At 39.6% G+C, this 22,079-nt stretch overlaps 1 protein-coding gene across 3 annotated transcripts in view; it reads left to right on the top strand.

The window, feature by feature from the left end:
* LOC102200246 (IQ motif and SEC7 domain-containing protein 1-like) overlaps window positions 1–22,079 on the top strand; it is a 94,558-nt gene that overhangs the window by 21,402 nt on the left and 51,077 nt on the right. For 2 of the 3 annotated variants that reach the window (XM_005749044.1, XM_005749050.1), the window contains exon 3: window positions 5,381–5,488. In XM_005749044.1, the coding sequence (XP_005749101.1) occupies window positions 5,381–5,488 (108 nt within the window). Of the gene's footprint in view, window positions 1–5,380; window positions 5,489–21,277; window positions 21,535–22,079 lie in introns of those variants that run through there. The other variant, XM_005749045.1, reaches the window with a different exon arrangement.

Genomic DNA, 22,079 nt, shown 5'->3' with positions numbered 1-22,079 from the left:
TATATCGTGATAAATATTTTTGGCCATATCGCCCTGCTCTATCTGCCAGCACAGTTTGGATCTTGCAGCTTTGCTGGGAGCTACACACAAACTTGATACTGACTTATAATACTTGTGACTGAATTCTTGCTGCTGCTCACTTTTTAGCAATAAAATTGATGGTAGTCTGTGTAAATCAGTGAAAAGCTTCATGACCTCTCACCCCACATTGCAGGACTAAATCTACATTACATTTTAGAAATGGATTGGTATGTGTGCTGAGAGAATAATAAAATACTTTTTAAGCCTATGAATAAATCCATCAGCAAACAGTTTAAGATTCAAGCATTGATTTAATTGAATGAATAATTAGAGCAAAGTGCTGAAATGCTTTTAGGGAAGGTTGATATGTATAAAATAGTCCAATTGGTTAAAGAGGGTAACTAAATCTAAAAAGAACAATTTACCAATACAAAAACGAAGAAACTTTATATTTGATTTTAAAATGAATACACACAATCATATAACACAAAAAGCCTTTTTAGCTGTGTTTCTATGTCTGCAGACTCCTCCCACATGATCAGGAATTGAGCAAGCAAATGTGACACAAAATTATACCTTAGGCACCTGACGGTTCTTATCTATATCACGTAGTATGATGTCAACGTGCTGCCTAGCAACCACTTAGCAGTACGCTAAAAATACCTCTATTTAACATGTACGCTTCCTCTATAGGACCTTATGAAAGCATCATATCATTTTTACCCCTCAGCCGTAAAAGGCTGATGTGGTATTATAATCACCCAGCGGGGCAGGCAGGCGGTGTATTCAAGTTTTTGAGTACAGCGATTTTAGATTTTATACCATAGGTGCATCTATTAAAAATTTCAGAGGTGTTTGAAACAACTGAGTCTCGCTGTTTGAATGTTGACCTCAAGGTCAAAAGTCAGCTTTTCTGAAAATCACCTGGGATTTTCAAATTTATACTATAGGCGCACGTACTTCGAGGCTGAGGGGTAACACCAGTGGTTACTTGTATTTGTATGTCAGGAAAATAACATCTAATCTATATCCACAAAACTGAAGTCTTTAATTATATATTATGATGCCATCAGGTTGCCTGGAAATCCCCTAGCAATGGCCAAATAAGACTTAGTTTTTTGCGTTTATGCGCCTACACACATGAACTCAACCCATCATTTTAATTCATGGCAGTATCATCTCATTTATATCAACAAAAGTGGAATTATGTTACAATATCGTCGCATTGCCTAGCAACCACATTGCAACGGGATAATATGGCCCATTTTATTTTTTTCTGTTCATGCTCTTATGGTGCTTTTATGAGGTTTTGTATCATTTTAAATTCAGTATAATAACAACTAATTTATATCCACAAAATCTAAATTAAGCATGATGTGTTATGACGCCACCAGGTAGCTTGGCAGCCACCTAGCAACATGCTAACAAGACCTTGTCTTAGCATTTATGCACAAAACACCTTTTGTGTTAGGTTAAATAAGCGTGCTAGTATTTTTAAAAGAAAAAAAAAGTAACATTTATTGGTTTGAGCGTAATTCGTTATCTCTTTGACTTTTGATTAATTATTTTGAGTTTTGGAAATACAAATTAGGTACTCAGTTAGATGCTTTATTTCACAATTTATGTATTCAAACTGTCCACAATCTAAAATACTGTATAGGTCAGATGTATTTACAAATTCAAGTAAAGGCAATCAAGATGCTCATAGCAGTGGTGCAATTGAGATATAAAATGAGAAATTCTAAATATAAGATCTACAGAACGGATTTTAAATGATGATTTTTAACATTAAACATAAAAATTTTAAATTACATTTGAAACAATAAAATCTTTGTATATAAAATGTATAAATAAAATCTTTTTTTAAGCCTATTTGCGATTCCATACTAAGTTTCACTATGCACATCTTCTGTGTCTTATAAAAAACTTTTTTCATGCTACTGCTTCTAATGTTGTTCCCATGATATGGATATACTATCTCAGTGCAAATATTCTTAGCAACCAACCAGCAGCCAGATTCAAATTGCTGTGACAGCTACCATAAATTTCTCCGTCACTCACTCGATTCATCTTGGCCTTGAGTTTCCTTTTGTATCGCAGCTTAAAGCTGTTTACTGTAAAATCGCTACAACTGCCAAAACAGCACTCTGCTGACAACACACAGCAGACTTACAGTCACTTACATCTCTCACCCTGTTAATATGCCACACCATGACACAAGTGAGTCGGGTTGTTTTAAATTTTGTGTGTTACATGGCTTGGTAGGTTTCATTATCATTTATAATGGAAAAGCCACCGAACTTGGTTCAGGCGCTATAAATAAATAAGCCATGCTCCCGGAAGATTGCTTTGCACTGGTTTGATAGAAGTTTGAGTGAGCGTGTGGGGAGAGATTGGCCCAGTCGGCGATGGGGGATTATTCTTATACACACTCCATGGCTAATGAGAGAGGAGTAGCAACATGGCGGTGTTTAATTGGTCTGCTGTTGTGTAATCAGAATGGATGGTTTCATTCAGATGTGATTACACCCGGGCTCAGATAGGAAGGCAGGCGCTCATCAGCCTCAGTGACCTGCTTTTATTGGATTGTTCTTCAGTGAATGTTTAATGATAAGGTGTTCTCCCACTCCACATTTTGTACAGCACTCATTCATAAGCCCGACGAGCACATGGCCAAAGACTAGAGCTGAGGAGTAGTCGGGCACTTAATCACGCCAACTGCAATGGGAATGCAGGATGAAAATGCTCTTGTCTTATTTATACCTGTTTACTTGGGCTCGGTGAGATTGTGTTTTGTGATGGATGGCAGTTGTTATAGTTGTCTGGGAGTGTCTGAGAACAAAGAGCAAGTTCCAATTTCATATTGTTTCATATGCTGTATCCATGACCGTGGCCCTTTTGAGCACTCCACATTCTGTCTTTTTTTTTTTTTTTTTGTATTGAACATGTTTGGCTTCACGCACACGAAGGCCAGCTTGTCAGCAAGCTGCAGTAATAGTGGGTGACTGGAGGTATTCTAGAAAGCCTTAGCGAGGGCTGCAGCTTTGATTTCCCCGTAGTCCTCCGCAGAGAGTTGGGGAAACAGAGAGGAGGGGATTATACAGCTCAGTCATTATTGTAGGAATGACAATGAAGAGAATAAAGCTTTGCTGGGCTGTTGTTTGGGGGGCGTCAGAAACCCTTTTTAGAGTGCATCTCAAAATAATACCATAGGCAAAGTCCTTCCAATTAATTCAAACATTAAGTCAGAGTAATTTGTTATTGTAACAGGATTGTGGGAAGATTTATGACGTTCAGTGATATACTATAAGAATTAACATACAACATTAAAGAGGAGCAAAGAGACTGCACTCTTGCAACTTCTATTGCTCATGAGGCGTTTCCTAAAATAGGCTTGGAACTGCAGATTTCTCTCTGAAGAGAGGGCATCTCTCTAGAACCGCACAATGCGTGGGGTGAACTGTACTTAATTCACTCACAAATCTATCCTACAAAGAGCCGGGCTGTCCTCCAGTGCACTGTCAGGCAGCTGAACTGATACTTGTCTACAAGCACGAGACGTGACAGGCCTGTGTCGCAGAACTGCTCCAGTGCAGTCTTGAACCCTTGGCCGGTGTACTCCTCAGGGATCACACAAACCTATCTCGTGTTGCCAATTTTGATGGGTAGGACACAGAGCCTGCTGTTTGCACGAGTCCTTCCCGATTAAGAAAACTGCATTTCAGATCTTAACAAGGAATTGTCCTGAAACAATCCCCTACAGACACGGGAGTGTGCAGTGTGTGGTGACAGAATCCGAAGATGCAAATTAAAGTCACATGACGTGTCACTCTCATGGGAAAGACCTGACATTTATTTATGGTCTGAAGCAAAGTCTGAGCCTTGACTCTGTGGGACTTTCTGAAAAACTAATGGAGGACGGGTAGAAAATTTCAGACTAATCCAAGGTTCATAACTCTCAACTGAGCCAGAGCAGAGACATTAGCATTTTTGAAATTAATAATTCATTGTGCCGAAACAGCAGCAAATGGCAGCAGCCATGACACAATTAGCCACTGCTATGTCTCAGGGCCTCGGTGCAAGATTTTTCATCTCGACACTGAGTTAAACAATGAACAATAATAGCGTTTTTCTTCTGAAGTAAGATTTGGCTGTATGTTTTCGATGACGACTTCATTCTCTGGCAGAGATGGGTGGGTTGACTATAACCCACAGCTTGAGAAATGTGCTTTGCCCATGATAGACATGCAATCCAATGGGGGGCTGGCTCAGTGAAAACCTTAACGGATGAGAGAGAAATATCTCTGTGGAAGTGATCTCCTGTGGAAGAAGATGAGAAATGCCTGAATAATCAGTAGTAGAGGAAGAAACTATTTTAACTTTACAGACAAAGCACAAGCCGTGAAGTTGCATATACTCAACAAAGGAGCTTAACTTATGTGAACTCCCAATTATGTAAATAGGATAACTTGAGAATGAGGCGGCATAGGAGTTACAAATTGGTACCGTTGGTGTATTTACTAAAGATCTCAGTGATCTCGACTTCAAGGTCAGAGGTCAAGTTTTCTGAAAATCTTGTGAATGCGATGCGATAACTTGAGAACATACTATTTTGAAATTGATACCATAGGTTTGTTTTAGGAGGCTAAGGGATTGCATTTATTTTCTTTGACGCAGTCAGATTGAGGTCTTTTTTTCACCCCAAGTTTTCACACGCATTACATTTTACTGTTACCTACTGGCATTTTACCCATATTTGTTTCAGAGAAATGTAATTATCTGGCAGTACAGACACCATTTTATGTTATCAGTGTGCAGCACTTACTTTGCACCACTGTTCACAAAATCAAATGAGAAACAGGTTTGGAGTAATAAAAAAATAAAAAAAGAGTATGAAGTTATGCATACCTGGATGTATTTCTTGTACATGAAGAGTTCAAACATTTATACATCTTATTGAGGACATCTAATTGACATAATGCTTTCCCTGGCCTCATACCTTAACCCTAACCATCAAAAATGAATGCCTAAACCTAAGCATAATCTAATTGTAACCCTGATACTAAGATGACATTTTGAGCCTCTAAAATGTCTTCAAACTCGTGGGGACGGGGATTTTGTCCCCATAAGTGACTGTTGGTCCCCATAAGTATAGTGTCATGCCAATTTTCTGTCCTCACAAAGAGTCTAAACATGGGCGTGTACGTACATGCACGCACGCACGCACGCACGCACACACAAACAGACTCACACAGCCGTCATTTCATTTTAAAAATGTTTCTGTCATATCTGTCCTTGCAGGTACCACATTTCTGTTTTTTCTTGTTTGTTTTTTGTAACACAGTGTGTCCTTTTGTAGGAGACATACATCTCTACCAGTTGAAGTCACAGAGAATCCCGGGAGGTTGGTTTCTGAAGGTTGCAGAAGAGTCACCCCCTGCCGCAAGTGGAAGTCTGCTTCCTTTGGGTACAGTGAGATGTTAATTTTAACAGTTACTTCACATTCAGTTTGTCTCATAAGCACTGCAGCAAAACAATATTTTCCTTGTCTTCCTCTTGTTAATGTCTAAAACTCTTCACTGGTGATATTGATCGTCCTGCTAATTAGCCTCTCTATGTCGGAAGTATTGGCCGTGACAGCTTGACAGCTGCAAACTTTGCCGCGTCCTAATGTTCGAGGCTTTGCAGCTGCTCTCATCAGCTTTTTATGACACAGCAGTTTGATTGCTGCAGTGCCTTTTTTTTCTGATCTGCACATTAAAGTCTTCTAACCAAATGCACTGTAGGAGGAAATCATTAAGTATAGCCTTCACGAAATATGACCCTTCATTGCTGCGTACCCATTAGCCGTGCTGAGCTTGGACCTTGACAATCTCTCAACAATGAGGAGGGAGCAGAGCACAAAGTCGCATCGACGGGACAGACTTGGGGGTGGTCTTTAAAAGGCATGAGTTTCATAAGAGACACCTCCCTGTGCTGTATGCTTCATCATCAAAAAGCAACGTGCCCCAATCCACAGCCCAATTTTAGCTCGCGTGCAACCCAAAAATAAATCCTACTGCATAGTGGGAACATGCTCTATTTTTAAAGAGCAGTGTTCAGAGGTTTCTGATGAGTAGTAACATCTGTGGGTTGTTTTTAGACTTCTGTAACACTGCAGAAAGGAGGCTTTGCTATTTCTTGCTGATTAATATCTCATTCACTCATGCTCCATCTATTTGTCTCAATATGATTGTTATACAGTAAGTAATTTTCAGGCGTAAAGTTAATGGGTTAAATGGATCATGACTGCAAACAAGATGATGGCTGTGCTTTGAGGTTTAATGTTTTCCTCTTCAGCTCAGCAGCACTGCTTGCGTCCGTCAGCGTTTACTTATCTCACAGTTAGAATGGGATAATTATTAAATGATGGTAAAAGAGAACGAGCCCCCTTCCTGATCGTTTTGGCTTTGCTGATTGATTTCAAATGGTCTTGCTTTAATGCTGCGTCCCAGATGTAATTATTAATGTGCGCAAGTTAATTATTATTGATCTTTCCTTTTAGTTATAGAGCTCACAATTACCAACAGCAAAAGCAGAAAAATGGATCAGTTTGGTCAACATGATAGAGTTGTGTCTCACACACACACAGACACACACACAGTCATGTTTGCATATCTTTGTGGGGACATCTAATTGACATAGTGCTTACGCTAGCTACTACACCTAAGCCTAACCATAAAAACTGAATGACTAACCCTAACCCTTAGCCTAAACCTAACCATAACCTGGTTGTAACCCTAACACCAAAACCACATTTTGAGTCTCAAAAAATGTCCCCATAAGTGCTGTTGGTCCCCACAAGTGTTTTGGTCCCCACAAACATATATAAACATAGTGTGTACACACACACACACACACACACACACACTCATTTACACACTTGCACCGGCGCTTGCACACTCACACTCACAGGAAATGGTAAGTGACAGGGTGGACTGGAAGTTTGCAAATCAGATCACTGCATGGCCCAAAATGTAAGCAAACATTTGTTATAAAGGCCTTGGTCACAGCTGTCTTTTGTCATGCTTGACTTGTTTTGGAGGGTATTATTTCCTTTAGAAAGAGAGGAAACTCGCTGCATATGGTGTTTCAAAGGTCCTGTGCCAGATTTGAACCCAGGATGTTGCACTGTACACCACAGTGACTAGAAAACAATTTTTTTTTTTTTTCACATCGTGTCTGAAAAGAAATGTTGGGTTATCCTTCCTTCTCGAGGGACGCTGGGTGTTTGAGGCGCTCATCGACTGGGTGACTCTTTTTTTTGGAAGCATGTTTTTGTGGCACTAACAAAATGGAGAAGGTGAAATATTAATTACTATGGCATTTGTGGCCTGCTGTGCTATGCCCTGCAGATTATTTCAGATTGTTTTAGTAATTCTAGACTTTGGAAACTAAGTTAAAAGACTCATTAGGGATTAATGGAACAAGTTTGGTGTCAAAGCCGTGTCATTCACAGAGCTCAGCTTGCTCCTCATCCTCCAGAGTTAGGGCAGTCTCTGGGGGCGGCCAATTACATTCAGAGCATGTAGAGTGTCTGCTATACTGCAACAGCATAAACACACTCCAGGCACTGACTTTAATTGTTGCTTCTGCTGTATACTTTTCTTTACTTCTCTTTACTTGTTTGCTCTGCTTTATTTACTATGTACTTGTTCTTTCTCTGTTCTCTTCTACATCAAAGCATTTACATGATCAAATACCATTTCATCACCATTAAAGCAAGGCAATCCATTAGCTTAGATGTGAAAAACACTTTTTCATGCATAAACATGTCTGTTTGAGTCAATAATGGACATCTGATTATTATGTTTTTTTCCACTAAATCTGGTGATATTATGAGACTGTACAGATCAGACCAGACCAGTGCAACAATAAGCCTAGAAAAAGTTCACTTTCATACCACCAGTGTGGAAAAGTAATCTCCTTCAAATGTTTGGAGCACAAAAAACTGGTCCCAGCAGGTTTAGTCAGTGCATGATTTGTTTTCTTTAATGTAGACAACAGAATGGAAATATTGTCGATTTTTCTCATTCAGAAACTGTCAAAACATCCAGAAACTACAGAGAATCACAGGCAGTAGGAGATATCACTTACAGTCTGCCCCATACATTTTGGAAAAATGACACAAATGTTGTTCAATCTTGACTACTTGATTTAAAATCTATGGTGGTAGTGTACAATGAAGTGCAGACTTTTAGCTGCACTTCATAGGGTATAGTAAAGTTATCGCATTAATTCTTTAGGAATTAAAAACATTTTTATGCATAGCCCCTCAAAAGTAATTAAACATACTAAGATGAATATAAGGATCTAAGTCCTTTGCCGCAGATGAGTCCTGACATCTAGAATCCATGGACATCATCAAATCCTGTTTTCCCCCAGCTTTCCTGGCCCTTTACTGCAGCTGCCTTCAGTTGCTTCTTGTTTGTGCATCATTCTGCATTCAGTTTTGTATTTAATAACTGAAAAACAAATATGTTGAGCTGAGATCAGTTAATTGAGTTTCTAAGTTATTGGAAGGACATCGTGTGAGCTCCTGAGGCAGGTAGTTCCAAAGCTGAGGGTCTCTGATGGCAAAAGCAAAGTCGCCTTTAGATTTAAGCCTTGATATTTGGAACTGCCAGGAGGACCCCATCTAGAGGTTGAATTCGCTCATACAGGGTCAACATTGTTCCTGTGTATCTAAGGGGCCAGACTCAAACTTGCTTTAAAAGTGAAAATTTTAAAATGATATCTGAAACGTACTGGTAGCCAGTCGAGAGGAACCAGCATTTTGGTGATGGGATTCTGCCCGCTTAAACCAGTAAGAAAAACTGTGAACATTTTGCTACTCTTGGTGGTGGTCTTTAGCACCTTGGACAGGAAAATGTGTCAGCATAAGCTCCAAGCATTCACACGTAACTCACCCAGCTGAAACACTGAAATGTTACTGGTGTGATGATGGCCTGCAATGTAATAGCATATGTGAACCACAACAAAGAAGATGGATTGCCTGGCTTCTATCAGGACGCACACATCATTTTCCTCAAGATATATAATTCTTTTTCCTTCCTTGACTTGCTTTAAAGTGCAGTAAATCAGGAGCTAGCAACAAATCAGAGTCTGTAGACCAAAGTGGAACAGAGAGAAGAGGAAACATAACTACATTTAAAAAAAAAAAAAAAAAAAAGGAAAGTTATTTTAAAGGGGTGAATTCACAAAAAGAAAATGGATGACTTCCATATTAATTATAAATTATACTGTTTTGTTATCTACAAAATGTTTTTACTTTTACATATAGAAGTGAAAGTACTGTACTTACACTTGATAACAGGCTTTACTAAACCTAAGAACTGAAACTATAAAGAGATTAGGTTAAAGTTTCCCAGCAACCATGGTAAAAAAAAATGACATTTGGTTTATCGGGGCAATCGTGGCTCAAAAGTTGGGAGTTTGCCTTGTAATCGGAAGGTTGCCGGTTTGAGCCTCGGCTTGGACAGTCTCTGTTGTTGTGTCCTTGGGCAAGACACTTCACTCGTTGCCTACTGGTGGTGGTCAGAGGGCCCGGTGGCGCCAGTGTCCGGCAGCCTCGCCTCTGTCAGTGCGCCCCAGGGTGGCTGTGGCTACAATGTAGCTTGCATCACCAGTGTGTGAATGTGTGTGTGAATGGGTGGATGACTGGATGTGTAAAGTGCTTTGGGGTCCTTAGGGACTAGTAAAGCGTTATACAAATACAGGCCATTTACCATTTATGGAAAAGTCAAATTGGGCTTAATGTTGGTTTAAAAAAAACGTCATGGTGAAAAACAAGTTAACCAGAGAACCTGTCTTTTACCTGTACAGCATCCCGCTGAGTGTATCGCTTGCTCCTAGCTCTGGAATGACCTGCTAGAGGAAATTAAGTCGAGTCAGTCTTTCTTTGAGTCTTAAAACACATTTTTATGACGATGCTTTTCCTTTGAGTTTTTCACTTGCTTTGAATAGTCTACTTCCTCAGTACATTACTCAGTACAACTTATTGGAATTGATGTTGGCTTTATTTAAAATGGCCAATAAATGAAATGTAAAAAAAACAAAAAAAAATGTTGACAACACACAAATAAAACAACCAGCTGATCCGAGCACAATCGGGCAGAGAATAATAGAGTAATCTGTGACTTGTTGTTGTATTATAAGAAAGAAAGAACACATAAATAACTGTTCACTTTTTATTTTGTGTGACTGAAGGAAAAAAGTATTTGCCAGTATATCAGATTTTTACATCACCAAATATCTGTGTCCACATTGGTCTTAAACATCAGTGGAGCTCTAGTTTGTTTTTATTTTGTTCAGTCTTGGTTTTATTGTATTGCTCCTGTGTAGCATGTCGCAACATGATTTTTAAGTGCTGCTTTAAATAACTATTTGTTGTTATTATTAGTGAGCGATATACTGAAACTCAAAATACAGCCAAATATTTAGCTTTCAGTCTCATCATTTGCCATCTCCGCCTCTGTAACGATTTCTCCCACTTCTGTCTCTTCTGTGGCTCTGGTTTCATTTGTAAAGACTAGTGGCTGTTTCATTTCTACTCCTCTCCCATGACTGTTGAGCGTAGAGTGGGAGAGGTGAAAACAGGAAGTGTGTTTATGTCAGACTAAGAAAGCGAAACTGGAGCATACAGCCAGTCCAATAGGGATGCAGGATCTCAGCTTATTGTGAGAAAGGATCATTGCTCTATACGGTTTACTGAGGGAAAAGAATCCAAATTCATCTGCAGGCATGTGACGGAAACTTGAAAGAAAATGGTACAAAAGCAGCATATTATATGTTATAATATAGGAATATAGACAACCACATGAAATGAAGGGTAAAAAAACACATTTTCTTCCTCAGTATCTGTAAATTACATGAACAGAAAGCATGTTTTAACTGATTTTGGGTGCTGCATGTATTCATTGCCTGCAGCTGCCTTCTAGTTCAGTCCCGTCCAGATTTAAGACTTCTTCTGCACCCATCAAGCTCAGCCCAAGGCTGAATGAATGCTTTTAACTACCCAAGATGCTTTCCCTCTCTTCCCTCTCACGCTTTCCTCACTTCACGCCTCTCTTTTAATTCCCCCCCCCCTTTTTTTTTCTCCAGATATTCTCTTTGTTCTTTCACTCAATCAAATATAAATAAATAAATATCATCTGCTGGTCTGTAATCTTTCACCTCCTTTGACTCTGTGGTACGTATCTGTGTCTCCCTTTTTCTCTCATCAATTAAAACAACCCATCTGACTTGATTAATAGCTAAGGGGCAAAAGTAAAAGTGGGATGGTGAAGTGTAACTCTTTCTGAAGTGTTTACACCCCTCTCTTAATGCTCCAGTAGGTTGTAAACTTGCTGTTACTGGACTGGTCCATTTATTTGAATTTGATGTTTGTATTATCTGGCATTTGACTTTTAGAAAACACCTAAACTTGGATCTCCACTAGTACATATTTAATTCCGGGGTTTTATGTTTTTAATTATAATTATAAAGTTAAATGGCTATTTCATAACAGGACCTGTGATTACGTTCACTGCAGAGCTCATTGATTCCTGCAAATTTGCCTTTCTTCCTGGGATCGCAGACCCCCACCCTAACCTTCTGCTGATGCAGCCAATGTCTTATTTGCTGATGGCTGGAGGCAGAAAGGCAGCCCGGGAGACTGTGATCTAGCTGCAGGGGTGAATATAGTGCAAAGCGACACATACATAGAAAAATGACAATATGTAGGTTCATGAACCCTGCATCATGACTGTTATTGCAGGTATTTCATTGCAGCATTCCCCTTCTGTAAGGCCTTGACAGTATCCGTGGTCATTTGGAAAGGAGTTTAACGATGCACTAAACATTTATTGTATGTGGCTGCAAACAGTCCCGGATAAATGAATGAGCAGTTGTGTCCAAGAGTTAGTGCTGGTTTTTAAAAAGAAAAGGAAGAAGAAAAAAAAAGAGCAATGAAAGTGCCTTCCGCCCTCCATAAAATTCAGACTGTTATTTAATGCTTTCTTTTTTGGTTCTTTTTCTTTACTGCCGTCAATATTGAAAAGGTTTGATTCCACCAGATGGGAAATTACATCTGTGCAATGATTTAATAGGCCTGTGAAATAGAAGGCCCACTACCTTAATGTGTTTGAACTCTTGAGAAAACTCTTTGAAGTTCCCAGCTTCTGTTTCGTCATCACATTCTCTTAAGAGTTAATTACAGGCTCCACGCTGCGCTCTGAAGCTGCATAGCTGGAAACACACAGTTTTGATTTAGAAGTAAACGCAGGCCATTTGGTTCGTAATAAGTTGCTTTGACTCTAAGTAGCAGAGCAGAATTTGATGCTTTTTGTTGTGCCATGTGCCTTTCACTTGAATCAGTTTTGCAGTTAATGCTTTTGGGCAAGATGCACGCATGTGTATATGGCTGTGTGGTTGATCTGCGTATGTGTGCTGTCACTTACGCGTGCAGACAGCCATGCCGCACATAAACAGTTTTCAAAGATTGCGATGCTGTGCTATAAAGCCTGGCAAGCTGTCAGTTGTGATGTTATGGCTATGTTTTCACTCTAACTCATTCATAATGGGGAGCATTTATGATTTTTCTTATTTTCTGTCATATATATGGTTACATTCACCTAACAGTGAAAGATTGTACATTTAGTCCCAGGAGGACAGACAGAAAAGAAAATCTGTCAAATCAAACATTCAAATCTATCTACTGTGGTGACTCCATGTGGAGCATCTGAAAGTAGATTGTAGACAATGACACTTCAGTTCAATTAAAAACTGTCCAAAGAATTATGCAAATCTGGAAAGACTGTGGCGAACCATCACCTTCGAGGAAGAAATGGGTTGGGAAAAAACTTGTATAATCATGATTGGCATTTTCTCAAATATTTGGTAAAATCAAATCACAAAAAATCCACAGTAGAACTCACTGCCATGTTTAATAGTGAAAGTGAGGATATTTCCATGCATACAATGTAAAGAGAACTTGGGGTATTGGGACTAAAGAGCTGAAGTAATCACTCATCAGTGATCATAGAGATTGGACTCGGGAGTAGAGGAAAAAGGTCACGTGGTCTAATGAGTCCTGTTCTAGAGTGATGGGTGCAGCAGACAAAGTGATGCGCCCATCATACCTGGCGCCTGCCGTGAAAGCCTGTGGGGCCGCTATTATGATCTGGGGTTTCTTCAGTTCAGTAACATTATGTGCCAAAAAATTAGGTCAGCTGACTACCTGAATATACTGAATGACCAGGTTTTTCCATCAGTGGAGTTTTCTTTTTCCATGCCACAGGCATATTGCAAGATGACATTCCCATGATTCATCAGGCTCAAATTGTGAAAGAGTGGTTCAGGGAACATGAGATATGATTTCAAATGTGGATCGAAAACCACAGGATCCGGACCTTAACCCTAGTGAGAATCTGTAGGATGTGCAGGAGAGGACTTTTTGTTGTGGGCCGTAGTTTGCCTGGCAGTGTGTATTGTGGGTTTTTGTTTTGCTTTCTTTTTCTTTTTCTTCTTTTGCTTTTCTTTTTTTTATTGACAATTGCCCATAACGTGTGGACTTAACTCTGTTTAAAAATGGTGGATGCTCATATTAGACATTAACAAAACTTTGAGTAGTGGTGAGCACTATAGTCTCACCCTCTCACTGTTGTCTTTTACTTGTGGCGTATAGCATGTGTGGGGGGAAAAGGTGTCTTAACACCTTATAAATAAGGTTTATTTTAAATATTATCACACAAAGCTTCTCTTGTAGAGTTCCCCATCAAGAATTACAGATGATTTATACATATCACCCGCACAGCAATAAAACTTGCCTTATACTGTGTAGATGCTTATACTGCTCTGTGACTAAAACATCTCTGACACTGGGGGGGAATTAGAAAAGGACGTCTGGGGGTGCCCTGTGGTGTTTAGGTGGGCGCTAAGTTAGTAACAGCTAACAGCTTAAAGGTCACAAATGTTGTTCATTTCACCTTTCAGTGGTTTTAATGTTGCAGCAAATTCAATTCAATAATCTATACAGGACTGCTAAAAGTTGTATAAAAAGACCCCAGAAAACTTGTAAGTTCTTTTTGTTTGTTCTTTTTGTTGTTGTTTTAAAATTAAACTCGTTTTCAATCAGTTAAATTATATAAAATAGCTGACTGAAAATTTTTGAGAGTTTTGAGAAAGAAATAACATTTAAAGTAATTCATTCATTGTTGATTATTTTCTGCCTATTCCTTGGAAACTGAGCGTGTTTCTTTTATTTGGGAAGATGCTGAGCATTTTGAAATGGTTCATGGAAATGGTAAATGTGACATGTATTTCATTTCATAAGAATTTTAAGGGTTAAATTGATTACAAAACAAAATCAGTTCTAAACATGTTACATTATTAAGTATCTGTTGGCATAGTAGCTTTTTAAAAAGATATTGCCTAACATTTTGTGTTTGTTGTGCAGTTTCTATTTGGTCTGTTTCCAAGGGTAAGACCTGCCATTGGATGCACTATTACCTTGACAGTCATAATAACCACGCTGCAATTAAAAATTAAGACATTATTAAAATGAGCACACATTCTGCTTACAGTCGTAGCCTTAAAACCTTCAATCTTGAATCATTTATCAGCCAGAAAACCTAATAATAGTTTAATAATTTGCCATGACGTGATTTGCGATATGACATACTGCTCTTGTTTAAAAAAATAAATAAATAAAATAAAAATAATTTTGTGTTTTCAGCAGATGAGAAAATAATTTTGAAAGTACAACATGTGTCTGCACAGGAAAGTGGTTTAATTAGAATAAAATGTATTTGTGTGCTCCCCTTCAGAAAGGCAGGAGTTTGCAATTCTTCATGCATGACTGAAATCCGATGTGTCTGTTATAAATGCATCCCGTCAGCAGTAATGAAAAGTCACCCAGATGTGTGGCGACAGGGCACAGGTGTTACATTTCAAGACAAAATCATGTGTGACACAAGTATGATTTGGAGAGCCTTTAGGTGATACATGTGCAAGCACTGCACCTCCAGCTAGAAGAAGAAACATGTCAGAGCATCCTTTTTTTCCTCAACCAGTGCTTTTCTTTCACTGTATTACCCACTGCCACTTTCCGTGTTAAATTAGATATAGTGAGAGATTAGTGCTACTGTGCGACTGCCTCAAAGAGCTTATCCTTTCATTAGTTCCGTGCAACATTAATATCAGGCAAAAGAGACTGGGAGTGTTTCAGATCTATCTCTCAGTTTGATACGAGGCATTTGCAATTCCAAAGCCCCACATCAGCGCCCGGATCGAGCTGGGGGAAGAGCTCACAGGGATGAGGTGAAGGAGCAAGGAGTAGCTTATCCAGGAAATAAAACTGAAACATTTGTTCTCTTCTGCTTTTTCAGCTCTGCCACTCAAGAGCAGGGATTTGTCTGTGCATGTGAAACAAGATATTAAAGTATTGCTGCTGCTGGATGAATGATCTGTTTGTGTGGGGGTGAAATTTCCTGCAAGCGAGGAGATGAATGACAAACTGTACATTACAATTATGACGATAATAAATACTGTATCGCTCTGTTTTTAACCTTAGTTAAAATTTGCATGTATCTGGATTGTTTTCTTTCCTACTTGTTTTTACTATGCGAGTCAAGCAGTGCTGTAATTGGTGGAAATTGAGGCTTGAGCAAGAAAAGTGGATTTAGATCTCGCAATTTGTGACCTTACAGTAAGACAAACTTCTAATTAAACAGGATTTTTATCACCAAATGCAGTAATTACATACTGTGTACTGTACTGTATACAAACATGGAACCATGCAGTACATATTATCAAAAGTAAGTGAGCTTTACAGAAAAAAGTAATAGCATTATGCTACTTTTCATATTAACGTTTTTAAATGAAAAGAAGACTCAGATGAACGCTTCAGTTATACTGTGGAGGCTATTTCGCTGCAGTGGTTTGGATCTACCTGTTCCTTAGAGAAAAGGATCAGTGCTAATAATTACAAAGTCATGGTCTCCTCCAGGAGGACAATGCTCCATCTGAGTATGAACATGATGTAAATCATATGCTGCGGCCTTCACAGTCAACAGACTTTAACAGAGCTGATACCTGTTCTGTCTGTACACACAGACATAGTCCAACAGTTTATTTTTCCTTTCGTTTGTGTGATAAGCTTATAACTATGGATGTTCCTGGCAACTAATAACAGAAAATCTAAGCAAATATTAAATGCATGGAAGTTAAACATTGGCCAAAGAAATTTTTTTTTTTTGGTTGGTTGATGATGCTGCAAATGCACACATTAATTTCCAATTTGGCTAATCTTATTAGTGCTAGCAGTGGTAGCTTAGGATTCCTCCATTCTAGTGTCTATAACTCAGTGTAGAAAGTGGTCAGCTGCTTGGTTATATTACATTATTTGTTTTCTGACGCGGCTAAAGTAGAGCGCAGCCACGCTGGTTCCTCCTTGCTCATTTACAACTTCTATTCACAGAGAGAATGAACAACAGCAGGGCACAGTTGTTTGTTCATGGGTGGTGACCGGTCATGCCATATGCTTTTTGAACTGGCAACTTTAATTGCACATTAATAAATAAAAAACAAACATGTTTAACTGACTTATATTTTTGGCATCAACTCATAAGACAGTCCATTTGTCTGGTCACCTCTCCAAAATTTGATTATAAAACATAAAGAAATTCAGCCCCAAAGTTATTAAATTTGTGCTTATTTGTAGTGAGCACCTAGAACAGTATTAAAAAAAAAGTGTATAGCAATATAGTTTCCCTTTCATATGATGTTTAAATATGTCAGTTTAATTTGTAGGATTTTTACATTAATTCACTGGTAATTGTGCCATAAATGATCTCTCTACGTCTTCCTTTGCATGCTGTATCAGTTATATATACCAAGTGCTGTAGCAGTATTACTGACATCGGCTTATGGAGGAGTCTAAACTTGTGATGAGCCTCAGCTGAGGCCCAAGGGGTCAAGTAATGTCTTTGTCTATACTTCATAGTTAGAGGCAGAGAGACAGCTCTTTGTTTGGCCTGCAATGAAAAGCTTGTCTGTCTTTTGCTTCTGATGTTCTTAGGCTTGAGGCCAAGTCAGTGACAGAAGGAGCCTTTGCACAGCACTGTGCCCTCTGCCAGCGAACTACAGAGAGGATGTGCTGTGTTGTTGCATGGAAAAACACAGGCAAACTAACCCTCTCACCTCTTTTCCCCAGAGCATTGTGCAGAGGTCCCCATCTAAAGGGGATTGGTCAGTTTTCCTAGCTTTTGAGACTGTAGTTGTTGTGATTAGGAAAATGTTTTTATGGAACAAAAAAGCTATGGGTGTATTTTTTTTGTAAGTATTATTACTGAAAGCTGAAAACAAAACTGAAATGACTGAAGCGTCAAGTTTTGTGATGTTTTTCACTTTGATGATACCTTTTTGTTGGAAAGTACATAATCTTAGTTCATGGGTTTGCTTTGATACATTGTTAGCCTTCTTTCTTAAAGGGAGATTGCTTAAAAACCACATGCATTTGATTAATGTATCCAAATTAAGCAACACTGTAGCATCTGGTGCAACACTAAACCCCCATGAGTGACAGCATCAGTAAGCTTATTGATCACATCCTGTCACATCTTATTGCAGAAGATGTAGTGCACTGCCACTGTGTGGTCTGTAGCTGTAAGTGCTGTGCTTAATGTCTTCTTTTTCACTCTCTTCTTGCTCTTCATCACTCAGCTTGTCTTGATTTGAAGTGGGCTGAAATCTCATGAGAAGAGACGGCTCATTTTAGGACAAAATAGGGCTTCCTGCTGGCACAGTCGGTTCCACCAGTGCTTTTTACAGATTGTGCAGACACATGCGTAGCACTGCATTTTGAGTGTGCAGTTTTGATGAAATAGGAGGCACCTAGTCACCCGAAGAAGAGAAGAAAATAGATTGCACTTCACTGGAAATGTGTTGATGCATTGTTTTATACATAGTTTATTTTTTTAGACATTAAACCAAGCAGAACTTGCTTTATGGAGAGGACTTGTTATCTGTCAGTCTCTGTTATGTTTGTACATCAACTTTAAAGTTGAGCTGAGAAACAGTTTTTGGACAATGGCAGTATTGTACAGCAGTAGACATTTTTAGTGTAAGATGAAGCTTAATGATTATTATCAGTGATGAAGTGTACACAGTGGTGATTGTGATTATTTGTCTAAACTGTTGAACTATTAAGCAACAGGAGGGGGAAAAAAGTCAATCACAATTAGTACAAGAGGTTTAATCTTCAAATTGTCGGTACAGTTAAAAAAAAAAAAAATCAATCAATATGTGCTGTTAAGAATGTGGCTCTAATGATTTTTAGGTTTGTGCATAAACGGTGCTGATTAATTTTCCGTCAATTAAATTATTTTCAGCTTTCATGCAAGAACATGAGGCACACTCAGTCAGCTCCTTTTGATTTGTTTTTTTCCCTTTGCTGTTTATGATCCACTAAGACAGTCCTGTGACCATCTCTATTTCCATCTTCACTTGCCTTCGTAACATTTAGCGAATGTGTCTGGCGCCCCCCTTTAAGAAGACAGACCTGTATAAAAGCCTGTGTGTTCATATAAAATACGTAAACAGACAAGATATTGGGGTTCTTTGTGTCTGGTTTTGTGTGCATGCCCTCTGCATAATATCCCGCGTACCGTCTACGGCTGGAAATTCAACATCGTACATAAAGGTCGCACAGAAGCATATCTTAATGTGTGCAAAGGTACACCTGGCAATAAAATAAGCTTGCAACTGAAATATCAACCTCAGCACTTGTAATTCAGTCTCGTTGTGAAGGCCTGAAAACCTCTCCTTTGTGCTGAATATGGTAACCATGAATTTAATGTTATTTGTCAGGTTTAAAGAACATCTTTCTCGCCACTGTGCTCCTCGGTCTGTATGTGCCCTGACTACTAAATCTCTGCTCTTGGTTTGCTGTTTAACAGAATGGAATTTACCATCGTTCCCATCAACCTCCAACCACCAAGTATCTTTTTGTCATCCATGCCCACAAACACCTACACTGACTATGTTTATATGCCAGTTTGGTTAAAAAATTAATAAATGCACATTTTACATTACAGCCCTGTATTTGGAGTTAGAAATGGAAATAAAGTTATACATTTTAAAAAATACAACAAAAAAAGGCCCCGAACAGTTGAGCACCTGGAATCTTCCAGCCGGTCTTTGTCAGGTAGATGAGCAACATCCCCTCAATCTAAGAACAAATACACAATCAATCCAATGTTGAATTTAACATCAGATGTGTTCAAAAGTGCAACAATAAAAATGACTAGTGTGTGAGTTGGATGGTACAATATTCAATACATTTAGCAAAATGTTAAGTAGAACTAATATCAATGCTAACATCAGAGCCCTGGATGAGAACCGGAAGCATGTGCTGAGGTTATTAAAATGAATGCTCTTATTACTTATACACTCAACTGGTTGCCATCGCTGTCAATGTTGGGAAGTGACAAGATGTATACAGCGAAACTGTGGTATAGCCATTATACCAGGGGTGGGCAATTCCAGGCCCTGAGGGCCGGTGTCCTGCAGGTTTTAGATCTCACCTTGGGTCAACACACCTGAATCACATGATTAGTTCGTTACCAGGCATCTGGAGAACTGCAGGAGCTAATTTAGCCATTTAAATCAGCTGTGTTGGTTCAAGGACACATCTAAAACCTTAAATCTCACATTGCAAGCCATGACCCAGGAACATTTGACACTCTTGTCATTCGTTGTTTGGGAGTCTTGTTTTCCGTATAGAGGTATGAACTGATCAATGACTGTGACTGTGTTAACTGACTGTGATTAACATTACTTGATTTCCATGCATATACTCATAAATCACAAATTCAAGACATTATGCCAGAAATTGAGAAATCTGCACTTTTCTTAATAATTACAGCATACACAGCTTGTGTGACTGCAATTTAGATAATGGACGTGCTGTACATCTTTAACCACTGCACATGCTCATTAACAAACATAGTGGTTGCACTAATTTGACACTGGATTGAAGTGAGGTTAACTTTGATGATGAAACACATTCTTCTTGGACTTTGAACCACAAGCCTTGGGTTTCTGTCTATATTCTACAGTGTGTGTGTGTGTGTGTGTGTGTGTGTGTGTGTGTGTGTGTGGCCTTGTAAAGTCCCTATGAGAGTTGTTCTTCATACACATTATCCTCCCTGCCTACAGTCTTGCTTTGGATGCTGTTGAGGGTGTCAAGTCAACAACACTAACATCTATTTCCTAAGGGCATGGTACATTGTAGCTATAATAAGACACACTGTACATCATGTGCATCTTGTGGTTGTTTTGATGCATTTTTGCAACCAAAACTTCAGTTTTCTCCATAATATAACTGTATTTCTGCTTGTTAGTTCACACTTCCTGTCTGGTTTTGGAATTACTTGCACATGATGCAATATCTGTGCAAGCCATGTTGTTTCTAATACCCAACTTGGTGTGTCAGAGATTGCAAAGTTATGAACTGCAGTAATATGATTTGTAACTTATTTACCTTTATTTCTAGATGATTATTTGCCATATATCCATGAACTGATCTCCTTAGTTCTTTCATAGTTTTTAAAATATTTTTTTATGCAGGCATAATTAACTAGAGCCATGCTGCATCTTTACCTGCTTGCGCCACTCCTCATTAGACTGTGTGTTTTGAAAGACACTACAGAGAAAAGTGCATTGATTCCAGTGGAGAGAAAGATGCCGAGGGAGGGAACAGGGGTTGGGTATGTGAGAAGAAGAGAAATGGTAAAAGAGAGAGGGAGTGAAAACAAAATGGGAGGGAGGGGAGAGAGAGAGAAGGCATGATAATGAGCCCTACCTCTGACACATCCTCCTGTTTCTATGGAGACCAAGGAGCCAATCATACAGCCCTGCTGAGGACTGTACTACTGAGAGCAGATAAGAGGGTGGAGAGAGGTGTACGCAGAGGCTCCTCTCTGTTTATGAGAGCCAATAAAATCCCAGTAGCTCTCCAGGAGGTAGTGTCTTTTTGCTTTCCTTTAAATGTGGAAGTCACCCCTGGCATTGATATCAGTAAAGAATTAGTAATCACAGAGAAGAAGAAGAAGAAAAAGAGGAAGAGAGGCTTATCACGAGACATCTCCTTTAGAGCTCTACAAGACCCCGCCCCACACCTCCTCTTCCACCATCAGCCCCACCCCCCTTAGCCCCCCACCAGCTGCCAGCCTCTTGGATGCTCCTTGTTACATCACACGCACTGCTCTCTGGCAGCTCGTGTTTGTGACTGGGAGGGAGAGGGAGTGTGAATGTGAGTGAGCCCGTGTGCGCACGCTGTCCCACTGTCGAGTCCCGTTGACCAGCTTACAGGATGGACAAACCAAGTGTTTGGCGCGCCGTGGTGAGCAGCACAGACCCCAGGAGAACAAGAGACCCCGGGTCCCATTCAAGCAGACCGGGCTCCGCCATGGGTTACCGGCTCTACGACATGTGAGTAACATGTTTTGTGCGAATGCAGACAGGACAGCCAGACAGGCGGGCTCGCCTGCCTGGGCGGCACTGATGCAGCTCCCATTCATAGAGACAGCAGTTGAGTGGGTGGCGGTGGAATACAGGGTGTCTACCTCTCTGGTGTCCATGCTGAGTCACCTATGGCATCCGGACCTTGCTTCGTCCTCTTGTGTTCCCTTCCTGAGCCTTCATCGTAAACAACGTCTCTCCTGGGGAGGGGCGGCGAGGTGGACCATACGTTTGTTTGAATGACATTCTCAGTTTTCAGCAAGATGAGTTAATACCATGTGTCTCCATGTAAATTGATAAAACCTATGTGTTGTTTGGTATTTTGAGTCTGCCATTATAACAGAAAGCACAACAGAGTCATGTGAATAATGGTTTTAGAGCCTCTGGTGGCTGGGAAACATGACTCATTTCTGGATGATGCTGTGACAGCTCGTACTGGGCACATGAGTTCCTCACAGCTTCTGCTGTATATTTGAGGGTGTGTGTGTGTGTGTGTGTGTGTGTGTGTGTGTGTG

This window comes from Pundamilia nyererei, unplaced genomic scaffold, assembly GCF_000239375.1.
Source record: "Pundamilia nyererei isolate P.nyererei 1_Seehausen unplaced genomic scaffold, PunNye1.0 scaffold00236, whole genome shotgun sequence".
Taxonomy (NCBI): domain Eukaryota; kingdom Metazoa; phylum Chordata; class Actinopteri; order Cichliformes; family Cichlidae; genus Pundamilia; species Pundamilia nyererei.
This window is presented reverse-complemented; position numbering and strand designations above follow the sequence as displayed.